Below are 18,992 nucleotides of genomic sequence, written 5' to 3' on the forward strand. Positions count from 1 at the left end.
GCACTGTAATAATACAGCCAGTTTACGAAATAAATCAGGGCTAATTAAACAAGCACCACAACGCTGGTATTTTCTTAGCAAAAAATTAACTATTTGAAGTAAAGAGTTTCAAAACTAGCTGTAATTAACCAAGAGAGAAAAAAACAATATTGCCGTGCTTTGATCTGCCATTCAATTCATTTTACAAACAGACCACTTCCGACCTGTATGTAGTATGTTTGTGGCATTCACTATGTTCGCAGTAGTAATTAGAGTAGTAATAATCAATGAAAATCATGAATAATGCAAGAATGATTAACGTGCAAGTGAAGCACATATACAACATCCATAAATTTTGAAGCGCAAGACAGAATTACCAAAACGAATTATTTCCACTTAAGCATGAATACACACAAACTAAATTAAGTTCATTGAATAATGATTCAATCCGCATGGTAAACCAAATTAAAAAACAAATTTACAAAAGCACATATATCAAAACATCAGTTTTCCAAATTATGTCTCTGAACGCATATACGTCTGCAGTTATTATTTAAAATTAAACGTAAATGTTCATAAATATGTTAATAATTGTTCAGTGTAAACTCTGATTGCCTACCTTATCAAATGCACTATTAATTAAGAAACCGGAATGATAATTGCCTGAATATTAAAATTTCCGCAACCTGGTTTTGATAAATAAAAAACCACAAAGCGGATGCACTCTAATAATTATTATACATTTTCTTGATTCTTTAAAATGCATCAAGTGTACTAAAATAAATTTGTAAATATTTTATTAATATAATAAATTTATAAAAAATTAATTACGCTAAGACGTCTTTTTAGAAAAGAAATTTGTTCAAAGTTAACTGAATAATTAGAAAATAAATATTTTCTTATGAGTAGGTATTTTTTTTAATAAGCCCTAGCTTATTATCTCAAAACAGAACTTTCAGCTTCAACAAATCGCGGTTGTAAACTACAAAAATATTAATGTAATACAAGAGGTTTCGTTTTATTATTACAAATTTACACAGGTGATAAAAGATTCAATTTTAAGACAAAAGTTTCCTATAAACATTGTATAAACAAACATTGTATCGCAAAATATTATTTAATGTGGTTTGCCCAATATTTCAGAAACCATTATAGATGAAATTACAAAATTTTGCACAACTTATAATAATTTTTATACCCCTAAACAAATTCAAAAATGTCGACATTTTTAATCAGGGGCGTTCTAAACTGGTGTGTATAAGATAAAAAATACCCTAACACTTTTTTTTTTCGGTACATGTTTACATAGGAAATTTTTGTCTTAAAATTGAATATTCAACTGTTTAAATTTATAACAATAAAAACGAAACATCTGTAATATTTTTTAAATCATTCTTTTTTTTCTTTTTATTTCTTAAACTTTTTTTTTAATTTAAAATATAATTCTTAGACTTTTAACCCAAACTGTACAAACACTAAAATAATTAAACTTTTTAATCAAGTGCACATTTAACTCGTTGCTATGTGTTATTATACATATTAGGTAGAGTTCCTATATTTGAAGAGTTGGGACATTGAACGTCAAACCGAGCCAATTTTGTATTATGTGGATAAGGTATATACGTTCTCTCCTTTTTCATTAAAATTTTTCGTAGCAACTAATGTCAAGTTTGTTTCAAAAATTATTTTAAGGTTATAAATATTCTCCCATTGACAAATTGACATAATTTTTCGTCAGATTTAGTCAGGGACGTAGGAGATAAATAGACATTGAGATGCGGCCAGACAGGAAAAAACTATGTGAACAAAAAGTACACACTACAGTAAAACAATTGGTGCATGCAGCATTTAGCATGAGTAATAAAAACTTGATAGTGTCTCCAGAAAACCTTTTAAAACCGGAAACTTACAAAATTAGACCTGACCTGACTGATAAAATAAAATACTCCATACAACCAAATTATAAGTCCTTGATCTTGTTAAAAGCTTCCCCTTCGTTTTTGATAAATCTTATTTTTGGGTCCCACTCTTCATTTGGCGGGTTTTAAAGAGGTTTCACTTGTCTTACACTGTCTCGAGCGTTGGGGCAAGGTGGCACAAAAAACTACTCACAGTTTCTTTATGTATTAACACAATAGGACACAGCAGAATTAGTCAGAATGACCAAGGACAGAGGTCAATTTTTATTTGACAAATTTATCTAACTTTATGTGAAATTTTACCAAAACGCCACTGATTTGTATCCCATTTTATTGTTACTATGCGTCAGCCGACGTATATAAAAGAAAAATTGAAAAATTAAAAAACTGACATTCAGTGTCCCAACTCTTCTAATATAGGAACTCTAATATTAGGTATAATTATTATTTTTTACTAAATTAGTTATAAATCTTTGAAACACCATACATAATTCGATACATCTTCATAAAGTGCTCCCATTCTAGATTCTGGGGTAAAATATGAATAATAACAAATCCATTTTATATCCTACCCTGACTTGCTCTCCAATTTCATTTTCATAAAACTAATGTATCATCTACCTAAACGCCTCGCATTTTGGATTGTATATTCCTGAAAGGAGAAAGGTGAAAGAAAATGTAAATCAATTATAGGTTCAATAAAGGCTATTGTTAACTCTAAACGCTCCACAATTTGTTGAATTTCCACAAAACAGTTTTGTTAAGTGAAATTTCTATTATCAGATTAACTACGAGCTTTTTCCAATTTTGAAAAAACTCTGCTGCACACAGACATCTCAGCATTTGAAACCAAAGTCCAATCAACAAACAAGTTTGTTTGCGTATCCCAAAGCATATCCTGTGATAACTTTGACATTAATCTAAAAACTAAAGGCTGTGCAACTGTGAGGAACTCCAATTAACAATAGAGATAAGGTTCAAAGACATATCACTTAGAACAAGTTCGCAGGCACGAACATAGTTTATTGTCAGCAAAGTCCTGAAACTTTTTCAGTAAAAAAAATACTAAACGAAAAAAGCTCCACATGGTAATTAAAATCAAATCATTCAAAAATATGAAGTTTTCCAAATGGAATGATGCGTGCAAACATCATGGAACAGTGATGACCTCGCATCAATGTACACAGATCGACAATTTATTTGGAATTTACATGAAACGCGAACGATTCGATTTTTGACCACACGTTTTAATGGTGCAAACTTTCGCCAAACAGATAGGTATAGGAACGGAGATCGTGTAGTCAGGCCTCAATCATAAATTATAAAGGAAAACTACAAGCAAGAATCAACAATGATTTTATACCCGAAAGGGAAATCAGACAGTGAACAGTGTTTCATGAGACCCTGCCAGCCCCACCCGGAACCACGGGACCAATTAATTTTGAATAAAACATCGTCGAGACGAAATTGCCTCATACTACACCAATATTGTCATCACATCACATCGCATAGTCTCAAAATATAAAAAAAGTTATACTATAAATAAAACACAAACAATAAAAAAAATCTGAAGTTGCAAGCGGTGAAAAAGTTAACGACGAGTTATTATCAGCCCCAGATTTCTTTTCAAAACAAAAAAGCATAAACTTGAAACAACTTGTCCACTTTTAAAACCACAAAGTTGGGGGGAGAAAATTCACGCTGTTGAAACAATATTGATGAAGCGTCATAACGAGTTAAATTCGTTAGAAATGTAATCTTGTTGAATTAATTGATAACTTCATTCGTTTCAGTTAAAGGGTACAAAATGGTCCCTTTATTCAATCAATTAAGGTGGCTGTCATTCAACTTAAATATTATTTAAATAAAGATCAAACTTTTAAAAACTGAAACGTAGAAATGCAGGGTGATTCACGAGGAATAATGAGCTTGACCAAATTCTCGATACAACCAACATTACATTTTCATAAGTCAGGTAGATTTCAAAGATTTTTTGTAATAAATATGAAATCATAGCGAGCACACTTACAATTTGTCAGTTTTGACATTAAAATAATGAAAAACAGAAGTAATTAAAATACCAACACAATGGGTATATTAAAATGCGAATTACAGAAGGCACTCATTCAAGTTTCATCCAGTGGTACACTTCGCCTTGATAACTTAACAAGAACCCAATTTTCTGAAAACTAACCTGATCGCGTCAGAAGATGCTCACCCTGTATGTATAAAGTTAACAGACTATCACAAAAGCACAAAGAATATCTAAAAATACTAAAGCATATATTCCCTATATATCTATATTTAGTGAACTATGGTTTACTCTAAGGAAGCAATAACTAACTGAAAATGTCCTTCCTTTTTTGCATAGCAATTCAATATTGGATGTGCTTGACACTGACGCTTAATAATTCCATCGATTATAGATTATCTTAACAAGATTTACGACCTGAATGACCAAGACGGGTACTTCACTATCCAGGAACATGAAAATACTTAACCTCGCCAAAGTGCATCGCAAGCAAAATTATTAGAGATAATCCAAATACGTTCCTTACCTTCTAGTAATCGTCTGAGTCAAGATGAATTAATAAATAAGATGTTATTAAAAAAAAATTAATTCAACTTTTTTTAATAACCTACCACAACTTGCTCTTCAGACCGCAAAGTGCAGATAAATTAAAATCTGGAAATAATAATTTGGCAGATTTTAAATCCTCATAAATAAATCTGGTAGGTTCAGTTAAGCCTTTGAATTATACCTCAAGGTACAGCTTAATAATTATTCATGAAACTTCGACTTGGAGAAGTACAGCTAAAGTTTATACACAAATGAGGCAAGAGGAAACTTGAGATCTCTCTAGATAACGCTTTCTTTCAGCTGAAACTCTGACATTTGATATAAATGATCACCTTTTTACAAAGACAAATTTGCAACTACGTATTGTTTAATTATAATTTAATTCGTTTCATTTTAACCCTCTTTTAACTGACTTATGTCGCAAACAACTAATCCACGCTTTTCATCAAGGAAACTAAGAACGCCAAAGACAGTTTTACATTCAAACAAATTTTCGTAGCTCGTTTCGTGTAATTTAGCAGACTTCAAACCTCAAACCGAGATTTAAAGTTACAGACGGACGTAAACAACAGGATTTGGGTGACTTGGTTTTAATTAAACATAAAACTTCGCAATTTTCTTCTTCATTAAACAATGCTTACAAAAATAATTGACAACTAATTTAAAAATAACTAGGTTTTGTGAAACAAAAAGTCTGCCTCTAATCAAATCTTCTTATAAAATAATAATAGAGACCAAATATGGCTCAATTTTAATTTTGACAACTTATTTTCTCCAGTACAATGTGAATTAATATAAATTCAATCATTGTTATTTGAGATATCGAATCTTGAAAATATTATGCTATGTTCCATATAAAAATTATTTTTTCTATTTCGGTGTTAAAATAAGTCCAAATGACGTCATTTGCGTGCTGGAATAAGTCGTTCGCGGTAATTTAATTTTAGTGACGGACTTTCTTCACAATTCATTTCCAAATGTGAAAATAAGAATAATTTTAATTTTTTACAGCCGCCTAAAATTATTCCACCATAAATGTCGCCAACCGTCGCAAGATTCTCTAGAAAAAAAAAATTCGTTTTTTAATTTATACAATGATATAAAGCGGCGAAATAGAAAAAATAGTATAAAGCACTTGTTGCAGAAGGTTCTTCAAGCACTCATTTGTGCTTGAATAGATACCTTCTGCAACTTGTACTTTGATATACTATTCTGGTGTTCTGTTCGTTCAGTTGTACTCGCTACTTGATTATAATATAAGACTGATATACAAAATGATTCAAAAGTGTGGGACCAACTCTCGAATGGTGACAGAAGACTTTCAGCTAAGCATAAAAATAAATTTAGATTTGTTTTTCAAGCCTTTTTTGAGAAAAAACAGAACTGTCAATTTCCATATTATCTTGTAGGAAACTTCGGCTCTTTGATTGATTGTTGAATTGTTTTTCTTTGATTGATTGTTGAAAACATTTGTTAAATGTTTTGTACCTACACAAATTAGTAATTTTTCAATAGGTATCTGTTCAATATTGCAAGATCGCAGCTTCCGCTAACTATATTAAAAAAAAAAAACATGATATGAACGAGCAAACACTTAACCCAAAGTCTAACCTGTGAGGTATAAGTACCTCGTCAAAAATGCTCAAACAATTTTTTGTCATGAAAACTTTTAACTCAGTTGGATGTCCTTTATCACCACACAAGAGAAAATCCGACGCTTTTGAATCACTCTGTATAACAACATTCATCTCTTGTTTCCTGACTATGGATCCCAACATTGAGTAGGTGCACAAAAAGCGCACTTACGCTCCAACATAAATCATAACAAAACTTTCATATACCTAATATGAAGAGTTATTGCAACGTAAAAGCAAGCGGTAATCTTATTACAAAAAAAAGCTCCGTAATCCATTCAACAAAAATGGATTATTTTTATTATTTTATGAAACATTTTTACAAAGTCAAAAAGATTAAAATGATTAAAAAAATTCCCGACAGATTACGTTATTAGGTAGGCTATCTAAAAAATCTCTTCGGTGGCGCATGTCAATAAACGCTAATTAAATATTAGATTAAACTTTTTGTAAACAAAAAGTGTAAACATAAAAAATCATTTGTTTTCGAAACAATCTCCACCTAGGTAGGAACTGAAGTAACGTCACCTTACTTGACAATATGTGATCCACTTCACCCCGTTAACTGGCAATTCTAATTAATAATGTAACAAAATATTTAGTTATATTTACCATCTTTACCTTTGATACAAACCAAAGAAAATACAAATTAACACATTTTCATTCCCTAAAAGTCGATTTTCGTTACGTTTCTATAAAATGTAGTGTATAAGTAATGTTCGACACGACTTCCATAGACTTCCTAATATCTATAAATAATGAAACACGTGCCATATTTCACTTCTGTTCCACCTCATACATCTAAACCTCCTTCACCCTTTTCTGTTATTGGAAACTTAAACAAAAAATATCAATGAGACTAAAACTTCTCTAATATTTAAACCCAAAGTCAATTTCTGAGTAAATTAAGGTGGGGCGTCAAAAGTAATATGGGAAATAAAAATTAAAAATATATTTTCCAATAGCATTCTTATGAAATCACAATACATACAAGAAAAAGAAATTGATTCTATATTAGGATTCTGGACAGCTCATTCCTTCTCCACTCACCAGTCATTTAGATTGATGTCTGAATTTTGTAATGGTGATTGGGAGAAGAATCGATGGTTGAAAAGATACGATCACGATTTCTATCCTGACAAAATAACGTTTATTCACAATCACCAATGTAATATGCCGATTACTAACCTTTTAAAGGTTAGGAAACACGTCATTATATCTCATGAGGAGTAATAACAATAACATTACTTCTCTTGGGCAGCAATATGCAGGTTAAGATTACAAAAATACCGGCAATTTTTTCTTTCAAATTGTCAAGTTACGCATAATATTTTGCTAAATTAGTATTCAATTGCTTTTGTAGCAGTTTTTCTTACTTCTGAGAGAGCGCACTGCTCCATTTCAACAATTTTTTCACACATTATTTTAATATTTTTTTGACATTTCTGAAATGTCAAAAATCAAACGCAATTTAGATGGTCTACCACGTTTAAACCTTAACTATGTTAGAATTTTATTTTATTCAAATTTTTGACTAAAAATAATGTGATTGTGAATAAAATAGCATACAAACCTCGGTGGTAATAGCATTACTCCTTGTGCTTTATATACAGGGTGCGCCAAAACTCGCGGCCCAGAGAAAAATGCCATATAAGGTAAGATACCAGGAACATGTAAAAAATGTTAAAAAAATTTTATCTATGAAAATTTCGAATTTATGAGAGTTTAAATTTTGCACTTTGACTATGTATTTCTGTTGGACAAATAATTTTCCAAGTTTTTTTACTATAGGCTATTAAAAGAGGAAAACAAGGAAGCTATATCTTAAATTGTAACTCTGTCCAATGTTTTTTGTGGCTTTTATTGTCAAATTTTTTGTACCTTTACTAAATAATTGTAAAAAAAACATATACAAGATCATCAGTATTATTAAATAGACATAAAAAATGTCAAATGTCAAAAAATAAATGTCAAAATTTTTTGACAGATAGAATTTTTTAAACATTTTTTTCATGTTCCTCGTATCTTACCTTACTTGAAATTTTTCTCTGGGGCGCGAGTTCTGGCACAGCACATGTCAAATAATTTTGACATTTATTTTTTGACATTTGACATTTTTTTATATCTATTTAATGATACTGATGATCTTGTATATGTTTTTTTACAATTATTTAGTAAAGGGACAAAAATTTTGCCAATAAAAGCCTCAAATAACATTGAACAGAGTTACAATTTAAGATACAGCTTCCTTGTTTCCTCTTTTAATAGCCTATAGCAAAAAACTTTGAAAAATATTTTTCCAATAGAAATAAATAGAGTCAAAGTACAAACTTTAAACCCTCATAACTTCGAAATTTTTATAGATAAAATTTTTGTAACACTTTTTCCATGTTCCTGGTATATTACCTTTTATGGCATTTTTCTCTGGGACGCGAGTTGTGGCTCACCCTGTATGTATAATTAACAATGTTTGTAATCACATATTACGTTGTCAAGGTTTTATTTTACTATAAACAAATGTGCTATTTCACGACTCAAAATCAAGCAAAAAAGTGACGTTTTTTGACAGTTGCACACAAAAAAGTTTTAATAAACATAGGTCCGCAAAGTAACGGCTTCGGAGAAATAAAAAAATATTCGTTTTTTGCAACATTTGTAAACAAACAAAAAAGAGAAGCTTCTAGTAAAAATTCTATTACCTCCTTAAATGTTTTACCATCTTTTTTTAACACCCTGTATGTCATGTGTGCAACTTTACAAAGTAATTATAATGCGGATATTAGTTTGACTTTATTACAAACACATAAAATACTCATATAGCTACAAATAAACAAGATATTACATACTATAAATTGTTAATTTGGTTAAAGTAACCTATTTACCATTAACATGTTTTACTAAATTTTCATTATAACCAAATAATAAACAATAACAAAATGAAATGTATTAGGTATGTAATACGATCAAAACAAATTATAAAATAACTTACTATTTTTATTACTTGCTACTTCAAATCCCTAAATAAACATAAAATTAAAAATATTAATATTTTATTATGATAAAACCAACAACAAATCTGTATTTAAAAATTTTTTTAGATCCCAGTTGAATCCATTTTGATAATAGGTATCAAAAATAAAAACCAAGCAGGTTACATTTTAGCAGTTTTCCTAGACTAATTTTATTGTAGTTATTTCAAACAAGTGTGAGCATATTTAATTATTTAATATGTGAAAAATAAAGATGGTAGATGGAGAAAAGATACCAAAGAGATGGGTAGACTACTGTTGGATGTTTCGCTAATGTCATAAAAATCTAGAAGTTAATTTTGTTGCAATTGATTAAATGCGCAAAATTCTTAATTTAGATTTTTTCTTAATAGAATGATTACTTTGAGTTAGGTTTTGTAATGTAAAATTAATTTAAAACACAATTAAAAAAAATACATTGTTTCTTAAATTGTTAAAAAATGTGATATGGTAGAGGATAACTGAAGTAGAACCCAATATAAGTGTATTTATTGAATACACCAAACTTTTATGGTTTATTTATTTTTTAATTATTTTTGGTTTAAATTGTGTTTGTGTTCATCACTCTTTTGTTGTAACTCTGTATCCATTTTGTCCATGTAATTAATTGAAAGATATCCGTAATATCGCAATAATTTTAAATTGTACGATCCTTTGTTCAACATTTTGAAATATTGTATTACAAACTGAAATAAACAATAGATGTATTTATTAAAACTTTGATTTATTTATTTATCGTTTTTAATTACAACTAAACCAAGTTGTTACAAAAAAATCGGTTATTTATAATAATAGAAACGTATTTAAAGAAAGTGTGTAAACAGAATTTATAAAACAATTTATTCTTAAGAGAAATAATCTGTTTGACATAGAAAGTAAAATAAATGAAGGACAAAAAGAGACAAAATATCTATCAAAATAAAACACGCGATACTATTATTTGTAGATGCTATTATTTTGCGTCCATTTTACAGCAGTATTTACAGATTATACAATTCTAAATGCGTTTATCTTTGCTATTTATTAAACGTCGTGCAATGTCTGCTGGAAAAAAGTACACAATATCCTATAACAAACAAAATGTAAAGTAGCTTTTATTAAGTTTTCTTTTTACTATCAACATTCAACACTCTTGTTAGTAAACTAGAAACTGACATTGAATAAGGTATTATCTTATCAGCTGAATAATCTGTAGTATTTTATTAATATAAAGCACGATAGTGACAGAGTTGATGAAAATCGTTCGGTTTGCAATGCAGTTCGTAAACTTATATTAAAAATAGTCTATAGTTTAAAATATTATGATAAAATTGTTAATTATTATAGAGCGTAGATTGGTTTCACCGATAATCCATTATTGTGATTTACAACCGGAAAATAGCACACTCCCGTTTCTTGGAGTTGTAAAATAAATCCATTGATTACGTAATTGGCGTGAATAAATTAAAAAATAATTTGTACTTACAACACCCGCATTGTTATTTTAGTCTGTGAAAGCAATTTGCTTATCAGTGGTATCAGACACTCACCCTCTTGACTTGGAAGTTTTCTGGCCGCAGAGTCTCTTGGATTTCCTGGTCGGGCTTGACTTGCTGCGCCACAGAAGTGCGGAAGTTCTCCAGAACGCCTTTGAACGTGAACTTCTTCATGACGTCTCGTCGGTCTGGATCCTTGTCGCGTTTCATGGCTCCGGGGAATGGATGCAGTGTCCTAGTGAGATCGCGCCGTCTGCAGAGAGGATCACACCATTCTGCAGCAAAAGTATCGACTATCGACGGACTCTTGCACGAACCGCTCCGCGAGGTACGGACCTTTGGCAATGCGCTTTGTGCCTGGAACTCCAGCAAGATAAGCGTGTCGAGCGTGTCCACGTTATCCTGCAGTCGCGGTTCTCACCGACCCACGGGATCCTCGTGAAAAGTCAATATCGGGAGAGCGGAGCTACGACCACACGCTCCTAATTCTGCGCTATAAGGACACACACAACGCGCAATTGCGATTTTGCACCTCCACGATGAGTGTCACACTAAGACACCTGAAGACTTTACTATAAATTAGCCAAAATACCGACTAGTTGACGGTGTCGTGGTGTCGACAACAATTAAAAAACCCGCAGCACTTGACAGATCAATATGACAGAAAAAAATACCACATGTTGCTTTGCGCAGTGCGCTAAGACCTTCCCACCTAGCGCTGTCTCAAACTCCACACTGATTAGACAAAGATACGCGATAGCGACGCACGTGGATCCTCCCACCTGAAAACAAATGCTAGCCAACTAACAGCTGATTTGACACAATAACGTATCTAATCTGATATTTTTACACATTTTTCATTTTTGCCTGACTAACATTTAACATAAAACTTGCCCTTTAGACATGTACCTCAAAGTAATAATTAAAAACTGCTCATTAATTTATTATCAACGCCAACGTGACTTGTCAAAATTAAGGTAAGGCGCTTTTTTTAAACAATTATCATAGTTACCATGACATAACCAAACTTATAAATAAACTTGGCAAAAGGCGATATGGCCCGGTTTTTATCGGAGGCTTCGCCCTTTTCTCATCCCGCAAAACAAAAATAGACACTAGCACCTTCATGGCACCACCTATAACCCCCTTGCCCCAACTAGAGAAGACCCCCGATGACATGAAAACCCGTATGGAACTGATGGTGCTTCGAGTCCAGGCTGAAGCTTGTAAAGCTTTGGAGGAGGAAGACCACTGTAACAAATTCTTGGTGGATAAGTGGGAGCGTCACGACGGCCGCGGCGGTGGTATAACTTGTGTCCTCCAAGAAGGTAAAGTCTTTGAGAAAGCTGGAGTCAACATTTCGGTCATTTCCGGGAATTTGACTCCCGGCATCGTGGCGCAGATGCGGGCGCGAGGCAAAGAATTGAAACGGGAGAATCCCCCGTTTTCCGTTATCGGGATTAGTGCTGTGATTCACCCGAAAAACCCAATGGTGCCAACTGTACATTTCAATTACCGGTATTTTGAAATCCAGGATGAGGATAAGGTTGTATGGTGGTTTGGGGGTGGAAGTGACCTCACTCCCTACTATCTGAACAAGGCTGATGCTATACATTTTCACTCTGCGCTTAAAGATACTTGTGATAAACATGACAAAAGTTATTATCCTAAGTTTAAGAAGTGGTGCGATGATTATTTCACAATTCATCATCGCAAAGAAACGAGAGGTATTGGGGGGATATTTTTCGATGATTTGGATACTCCAGATAGGGAATCTTGTTTCAAGTTTGCTACTGATTGTGCTGTTGCTTTCATTCCCTCGTACATTCCTTTAGGTAAATTCTTGATATTATGCAATTGGTAGTTATTATTGAAATATTTCAGTGCAAAGGCATAAACATGCCGTGTACACCGAGACTGAAAGAAACTGGCAATTGTTAAGACGAGGACGCTATGTTGAGTTTAATTTAGTTTGGGATAGAGGTACCAAGTTCGGCTTTAATACACCTGATGCTAGGTTTGAAAGCATTTTAATGTCATTACCTCTCTTGGCGGTAAGTTGATATTAGGGTGCAAAAAAAAACATTATATTACATTTCACAGAGGTGGGAATACATGCACCAACCAGCTCCTGAATCACCTGAAGGAGAACTACTTAAAGTTTTAAAAAATCCCAAAGACTGGATTGAAGAGTGTTCTTGCACAGATCATCAGATAAAATAGTTCGTTTTTAAAGGTTTTGATAAATATTTGAAAAATATAAAGTTTTATTTACTTTTGAGTAACATTAATGCCAATTCTTCCACTTCATTAACATTAAGACTTGAACTAATTTCGCTAATTTTCCCTTTTTTCTTCTTTTTGACCGGTAATTCCTTCTTTGTAGTTCCTGGTTCCAGCTTTCTCTTTTTTGGCCTAAATCAACATTTTTAAAAACTAGACATACAGAGTCACTCATACTCACTTTTCTTTAATTGGTTCCTTTTTTGCAATGCTATTGTCTTCATCCAGTTCTTCATTTTTTCCATAGACTTTGTCAGGATCGGGCAGCCATGACAAATCAGGTTCATTCTCAGATTCTGATTCTCCAAATTCATCCTTTTCCGCTTCTTCCTCCTTCTTTTGTTCCTTAAGTTTCCGTTTTTCCTCTTTATGTTTCGCCTTCACTTTATCTTTAAACAGCTGTTTATCAAACTTATCTTCTTCCTTAAGTACCAGTTTCGCTGTCTCAATATCAATACCACCTTTATCTTCATTTTCGTACTCTTGTGCCAACTGCGATTTCTTGTCTTTCAAGCCTACACTCACTGCTTCACCACTATCGTCAAAGATAATTTTCTTATTTGGAATAATTTTCTTCTTTATTAATTTCTTAACGACTGCTGCTCTTGTCACAGGTTTCTTCTTTTTGTTTCTACCGTTTTCTTCTAATTCTAAATCAGTTGGTAAATCTATGTCATGATCTTTTCTTTTCACTTTTAAAACTCCGTCATCACTGTCACTATCCTCAGACACGTGAAATGGAGCTGAAGGTTTTTCATCGTCGCTTACACCACTGTCCGTTGACACGACCTTTTCTTTAACTTCATCATTATCTTCATCATCAAAATAAATTTTATTTTTACTTTGCTGTTTTTTTCCTGACCTAGCATTCAGTCTTTGCAAAAATCGTATTCTTGGAGGAATCGCTAAACCAAGAGAATGTGCAAACGAATCTGTATCCAACGCCTGGACATTAAACACTTTCTTGTCCTTCATAAGAAACACTGATTTGGCATAAGAAACAAAAGCCCTTTGTGCTGTATCCTTCAATGCGGGGTCTCTGGCCAGAAAGGCTTCCATTTTACGCACGGGGTTGTTGAGTTTCAAGGGGTTTATTCTAATATTTTTTACAAATAGACTCATAAAATCAAAAATTCAAAACTTACTCTATTTTTTCAATCGGAATTTTCTTCTCTTTCAAATTATCCAACACTTTTAATTCACTTGGTAAAAGAAGAAGCAGACTTTCTCCTCCCCTGAAAAACCTCGCAGTCCTTCCAACACGATGAATGTAAGTTGCTGCATCTTCGGGACAATCAGCTTGAACCACCCAATGAACTTCTGGAAAATCTAAGCCTCTCGACGCAATGTCAGTCGCAAAAAGTACTGCTGAGGTTTTCTTACAGAAAGTTTCATAAATATCCATTCTTCTCAACTGGTGAAGAGTGCCATACAAAGCCATTAAACTAACACCAGGCCTTAATCTAGAAAATTCGGAAGAATTAAATCTAGTATTAAAACCAACAAATAAGGGGCTCACCTGCAAAATATTTCATAAATGTATTTGACTTCTTTACAGCTCGCAAGGAATATTATACTCTTCTGTTTTAAATGATTTTTGATAAAACTCCACAAAATTGAAACTTTATCTTTTAGGTCACAAACAACATAACTTTGTTGCAGACCCTCCGGTGTACTATATTCGCTATGTTCATGCACAGAAACATAGGCAGGATTTTTCAAACTTAAACGTGCCAAATCCCTCACTGATTTAGTTTGTGTTGCTGAGAATAACAAAGTTTGACGCTTTGATGGTAAATTCGCCACAATTGCATTCATGGTTTGTTCAAAACCCATATCTAAACACCTATCAGCCTCATCCAAGACCAGTATTTCCATGTTTACGCAATCAAATAATGGGTTTTCATCCATGTGTTGCAAAAGGCGGCCAGGTGTACCAATCACAATATTACATTGATCCATTCTATTCCTCTCAAACTTCAAATCTTTCCCACCGATAATTAAACCAGCGGAAAAATCATGATGTTCCCCAACTCGACGCAACTCCTCGAAAATCTGATAAGCCAACTCTCTGGTAGGCGTGATAACCAAAGCACCAAGACCATCCAATTTTGTCCATTGTTTGCAATACAAACGTTCCAGAATTGGGATAAGAAACGCAAGAGTTTTACCCGAACCCGTCTGAGCGGCTCCAAGTATGTCTTTGCCCGTCAGCCCCAATTTTATTGTTTCTCTTTGAATGTCTGTAGGTTTAGTATAACCACATTCTTTAAGCCCTTTCTGAGTCTTTGGGGATAAAGGTAAGTCATTGAAACTGTTAATGCCAGAAACATCAATCTGAAAAACATGTTTAAACACCATATTAGTCGATTATGAAAACCACAAAACTTACAGTTTCGTATTTTTGTTGTAGCTTTTCAATAAAAATCGACTCCGGGGTTGTTGCTTTCTTTCTGTTGTTGAAAATTTTTACTTTGGCTTTACCTTTCGGTTTAGTGTTTGTCTGTTTCGGAGGCTTCTTACTAGACATGATTTTTAAACCCCCTTGACTTTCTAAAACACATGCAAAAGTGAGGTTACAATCGTTTCGAAGTGTCAGTTGTCAATTGTCAGCAAGTACAGAAACAGGACAACCAAAATAACTATAATATTTGGACAAAAAATTTCTTTATTTAAAATTAATCACTAATGTAATTTTTATTGTTGTTGATATAAACTGTGAATTTCTAGCTCGTACACAGTTGACTTAGTTTTGTTAAATTTATTACGTGTTAAAGAATCAAAAAATTATTTTTTATGTTATTATTTTTTTTGTTGGGTTGGCTTTCATGTACTTCAGAAAAAAAATTATTAGTGATTTACAAAATCATCCAAACATTTTTGAAGTTGAAAATTTTTGAAATATTTGTGCATTATGGCCGATTTTAAAGTAATTACATCTGATTTTGTAAAATTACACATAAGCACATCTAAGGATGATGTATCCTTCAACGAAAAACGATTTCCAAAGGACATAACCATATCAGACCTAAAGGTAATTTATTCACTTTCCGACGAAATGAGATATGAATTGAAAATTTTCAGGCAAAACTTGAATTAATAACAGGGGGCAATTGCAACACGATGCAAATTGAAGCTTATAACAAGGATAATAAACACATTTGTTCACTTTCAAATAATGAAGCTTTGCTTGGTTCTTACCCTTTAGATGATGGAATGAGACTACACGTGGTTGACCAGTTTAATATACGTAATGAGCTTGATTTTGGAGACGTGCCTAAGTATGAATTACCTGAGGAGGAATATAACAAAAAGTCAGATTCTGTCAAGGCATTTTTAATGAAAAATAAAATGGGTAAATTATCCATTGAAAGCGATAACATTGAAGATATAATTGTAAATTGTTAGGTCAATATAATGAGGAGAATATCAAAAAGAAAGAAAAGCAAATGTCTGAAGAAAAGCAATTGGCAGAAAACACTCCAATTGGTTCTAGATGCAAAGTTACTGTAGCTAATGCTCCTTGTAGACTTGGGACCGTAATGTACACAGGGCCTGTTGAAACCTTACCTGGATATTGGATTGGAGTCAAGTACGATGAACCTTTGGGTAAAAACGATGGAACGTAAGTTATAAGTAAGCATTTAATTAAATTTCAGTAACAAGTTTTACTACAGATTTAAAGGCAAGAAATATTTTGAATGTGCAAATAATTATGGTGCTTTTGTTAAACCACACAATGTGGAGTGTGGAGACTTCCCCGTAGAGGACTATGACTTGAATGAAGAAATATGATTGGTAACAAGCATTCCAGTTTACTTTGTGTAATTAATTTATTGATATTAAATCAGAAATTATTTTAATCAGTACCTAAATTAGAATTTCGTCTCCCCAAAATATCCGGTTTTACTGTCCATTAATCCTGGTTGTATTGGGACTTGAAAATTAAGATTTGCTCTTTTAAACGATGCAATATGGTCAGTTTTCGAGCTCCAAAAATAAATTACTCTTATTCAGGTTAACAAAAAAAATTTGCTTAAAATTTGAAAACATGCTAATTGTTAGTATACGATTCTAAGTCGTCTGTGGTAAATGCGAACGTAAACGTTGTACTGTTTTTTTATAACAACTTACTAAAACCGATTTTTTTAATTTTACGCTTTTAACTCTTTGAAATTGAAATGTTGCCTATATCTCGGAATTTGTAGTAGAAAGTAATTTTGTTTTCACTGAAATTAATTTATTGATATATAAAATTAGAAATTATTTTAATCATTAAATTAGAATTTCCTCCGTTTCAAAATGTCCGGTTTCCAGTTAATAGGATGCGTTTCTTCAGTTGCCGTTTCATCTTCTTTGTATATTTTAATAGTTTTATCAGCTTCAGTTGTGATTAGTCTTGAACCAGAATTATCAAAAATCATTGAAAATATTCCCGCTTCACTGTCCATTGAACCTGGTTGTACTGGGGCCTATAAATTTAACATTAAACAATTTCTTTGCTATAATATTGCAAATTACTTGTAATCTTTGGAAATTATAACCAGTCCTCCAATCCCAGAAATGTAAAGTTCCGTTATCACCTCCTGAAACCAACACGCCTTCTGGATTGACAGCGAGACAATTAACAATAGCATTATGACCAGACAAGTTTTGTATAAATTTGCCATCGGGACATTTCCACTGTTTTATATTATCTGGCGAGCCTGATGCGAACATGTTTCTGCAAACAAATCAATTAATAATCACAACGAAATAACTAAACAATCTTACAAAGTGGGATGAAGAATCACATCTCTGACACTCTTCTTGTGATTTGTAAGAGTACAAACTGATTTCCCAGCAGCTAAATCCCATAATCTGATTGTAGTGTCATGAGATCCAGTAATAACTTGAGGTTCAGAGGCTTGTGCAACCACACTTGCAACCGTGTGTGTGTGACCAGTCAAAGTATGAACATTTGCTTTAGTCCTCATGTCCCAAACTCGGGCTGTTGAATCACGTCCTGCTGTTAACAAAACATCGATTGTGGGGTGAAGCGCTAGAGAGTATACTGCGGATAAATGTCCATGGTAATGTCTAATAACTTTATTGTATTCCAAATCCCAACACTTGACTTGTCTGTCTTCACCACAACTGAACAAATAAGGGTGTCTACTGCTCACAGCCAGCCCTCTAACTGTACTTACATGCCCAGTTAGAGACACCTTCAATTGGCCACTTGCTAAGTCCCAAATTTTGATAATTCGGTCCGCTGCACCGGTAGCAAACCACTAAATACAAAATCAGTCATAAATAAAGCAACTTTTTCATTATTATTGTCATACCTCGTTCCCTGGTTCCACTGCAACGCATCTAACCCACCCTAAATGACCCGCAATCACCCTGTATAATTTCCAAGGGGCGTGCCATTTCGGTTTTGGCATTGTGGGGACTTTCTTCATTAAGTTAGCAAGCTGGTTTTGTGTGTTATTTTGAACGCTTCGCGTCATTAAACTTGTGTCAGTGTAGGGCACAACAGCCCCTTCGATACTTGGAGTAGGGTCGTCAGTGCGAGTACCCGGGGGTGGTGGATTTGGTCCCGCCTCTGCTTCTCGCAAGTGTTTCATAGCTTGCATTTTCTTAACGTCGTCGAAAACAAGGCCGTACAAGTCGCGGGCCTTTATTGCTTTTCGCAACATTTCGCTATTTAATTCACAATCTTAGAAAGCGTTTATTTGATTTTAAAAGGTCACTTACGCTTTTTCATCGACTGGAGGCAGAATTCCCTGATTTGAGAGAAACATGTCGTGAGACCGTTTCAAAGACCGGAACACCAAAGTATGCACAGAATGTCTTTGCACGTCTTCGGTCATTGTAGATAAGACCATTTAGAAGCAGCAAATTATTGAATTTAAAAAATATATCAAATGCAGTCAAATACAATTACTTAATCTTATTGTCGAATAAATAAACATAAAATGCTCATAACCTCAATCTAAAAATCACCAAATAACCATTTGGTAACTTTTAGCACTGATCTTTCTAACAAAAATGACATTTCAAAAAAAGCGGGAGACTTGAAATTTTATACGAGGTTCAAGCAAACTGTA

At 33.0% G+C, this 18,992-nt stretch overlaps 5 protein-coding genes across 11 annotated transcripts in view; 2 read left to right on the plus strand and 3 right to left on the minus strand.

Annotated features, from left to right (window-relative positions):
- Nucleotides 1–11,560, minus strand: part of LOC123008166 (syntaxin-binding protein 5) — an 81,390-nt gene extending 69,830 nt beyond the window's left edge. For 3 of the 6 annotated variants that reach the window (XM_044403821.1, XM_044403819.1, XM_044403820.1), the window contains exon 1: nt 10,672–11,552. In XM_044403821.1, coding sequence (XP_044259756.1) covers nt 10,672–10,827 — 156 coding nt within the window. In that variant the 5' untranslated portion in view covers nt 10,828–11,552. Of the gene's footprint in view, nt 1–10,671 lie in introns of all 6 variants that reach the window. The other 3 variants (XR_006412925.1, XM_044403818.1, XM_044403822.1) reach the window with 3 other exon arrangements.
- LOC123008171 (oxygen-dependent coproporphyrinogen-III oxidase) lies at nt 10,900–12,891 on the plus strand. The gene is made up of 4 exons (XM_044403827.1): nt 10,900–11,594; nt 11,668–12,452; nt 12,502–12,671; nt 12,721–12,891. The coding sequence occupies exons 1-4, from the start codon at nt 11,521–11,523 to the stop codon at nt 12,838–12,840; spliced, it is 1,149 nt and encodes a 382-aa protein (XP_044259762.1). The 5' UTR covers nt 10,900–11,520; the 3' UTR covers nt 12,841–12,891.
- On the minus strand, nt 12,865–15,498 carry LOC123008168 (probable ATP-dependent RNA helicase DDX10). The gene is made up of 5 exons (XM_044403824.1): nt 15,293–15,498; nt 14,420–15,237; nt 14,046–14,363; nt 13,082–13,996; nt 12,865–13,032 (listed from the first exon to the last, which is right to left on the minus strand). Exons 1-5 carry the CDS (start codon nt 15,428–15,430, stop codon nt 12,885–12,887), a joined length of 2,337 nt encoding a protein of 778 aa, XP_044259759.1. The 5' UTR covers nt 15,431–15,498; the 3' UTR covers nt 12,865–12,884.
- A 211-nt stretch (nt 15,499–15,709) lies between these two features.
- Nucleotides 15,710–16,769, plus strand: LOC123008173 (tubulin-folding cofactor B-like). 2 transcript variants are annotated; one of them, XM_044403831.1, is made up of 4 exons: nt 15,710–15,934; nt 15,985–16,255; nt 16,309–16,509; nt 16,560–16,769. In XM_044403831.1, exons 1-4 carry the CDS (start codon nt 15,815–15,817, stop codon nt 16,664–16,666), a joined length of 699 nt encoding a protein of 232 aa, XP_044259766.1. In that variant the 5' UTR covers nt 15,710–15,814; the 3' UTR covers nt 16,667–16,769. The 2 variants fall into 2 exon arrangements, with proteins under 2 accessions (XP_044259766.1, XP_044259765.1); XM_044403830.1 differs by having other exon boundaries at nt 15,712–15,934; nt 16,309–16,525; nt 16,578–16,769.
- Nucleotides 16,611–18,896, minus strand: LOC123008170 (pleiotropic regulator 1). The gene is made up of 5 exons (XM_044403826.1): nt 18,640–18,896; nt 18,228–18,585; nt 17,674–18,173; nt 17,422–17,623; nt 16,611–17,372 (listed from the first exon to the last, which is right to left on the minus strand). The coding sequence occupies exons 1-5, from the start codon at nt 18,768–18,770 to the stop codon at nt 17,181–17,183; spliced, it is 1,383 nt and encodes a 460-aa protein (XP_044259761.1). The 5' UTR covers nt 18,771–18,896; the 3' UTR covers nt 16,611–17,180.
- Between the last annotated feature and the right edge of the window lie 96 nt (nt 18,897–18,992).

The sequence above is a fragment of the Tribolium madens genome, unplaced genomic scaffold (genome assembly GCF_015345945.1).
Source record: "Tribolium madens isolate multiple individuals breed KSU strain unplaced genomic scaffold, Tmad_KSU_1.1 Scaffold_3;HRSCAF=73;Tcas5.2_LG2, whole genome shotgun sequence".
Lineage (NCBI taxonomy): Eukaryota > Metazoa > Arthropoda > Insecta > Coleoptera > Tenebrionidae > Tribolium > Tribolium madens.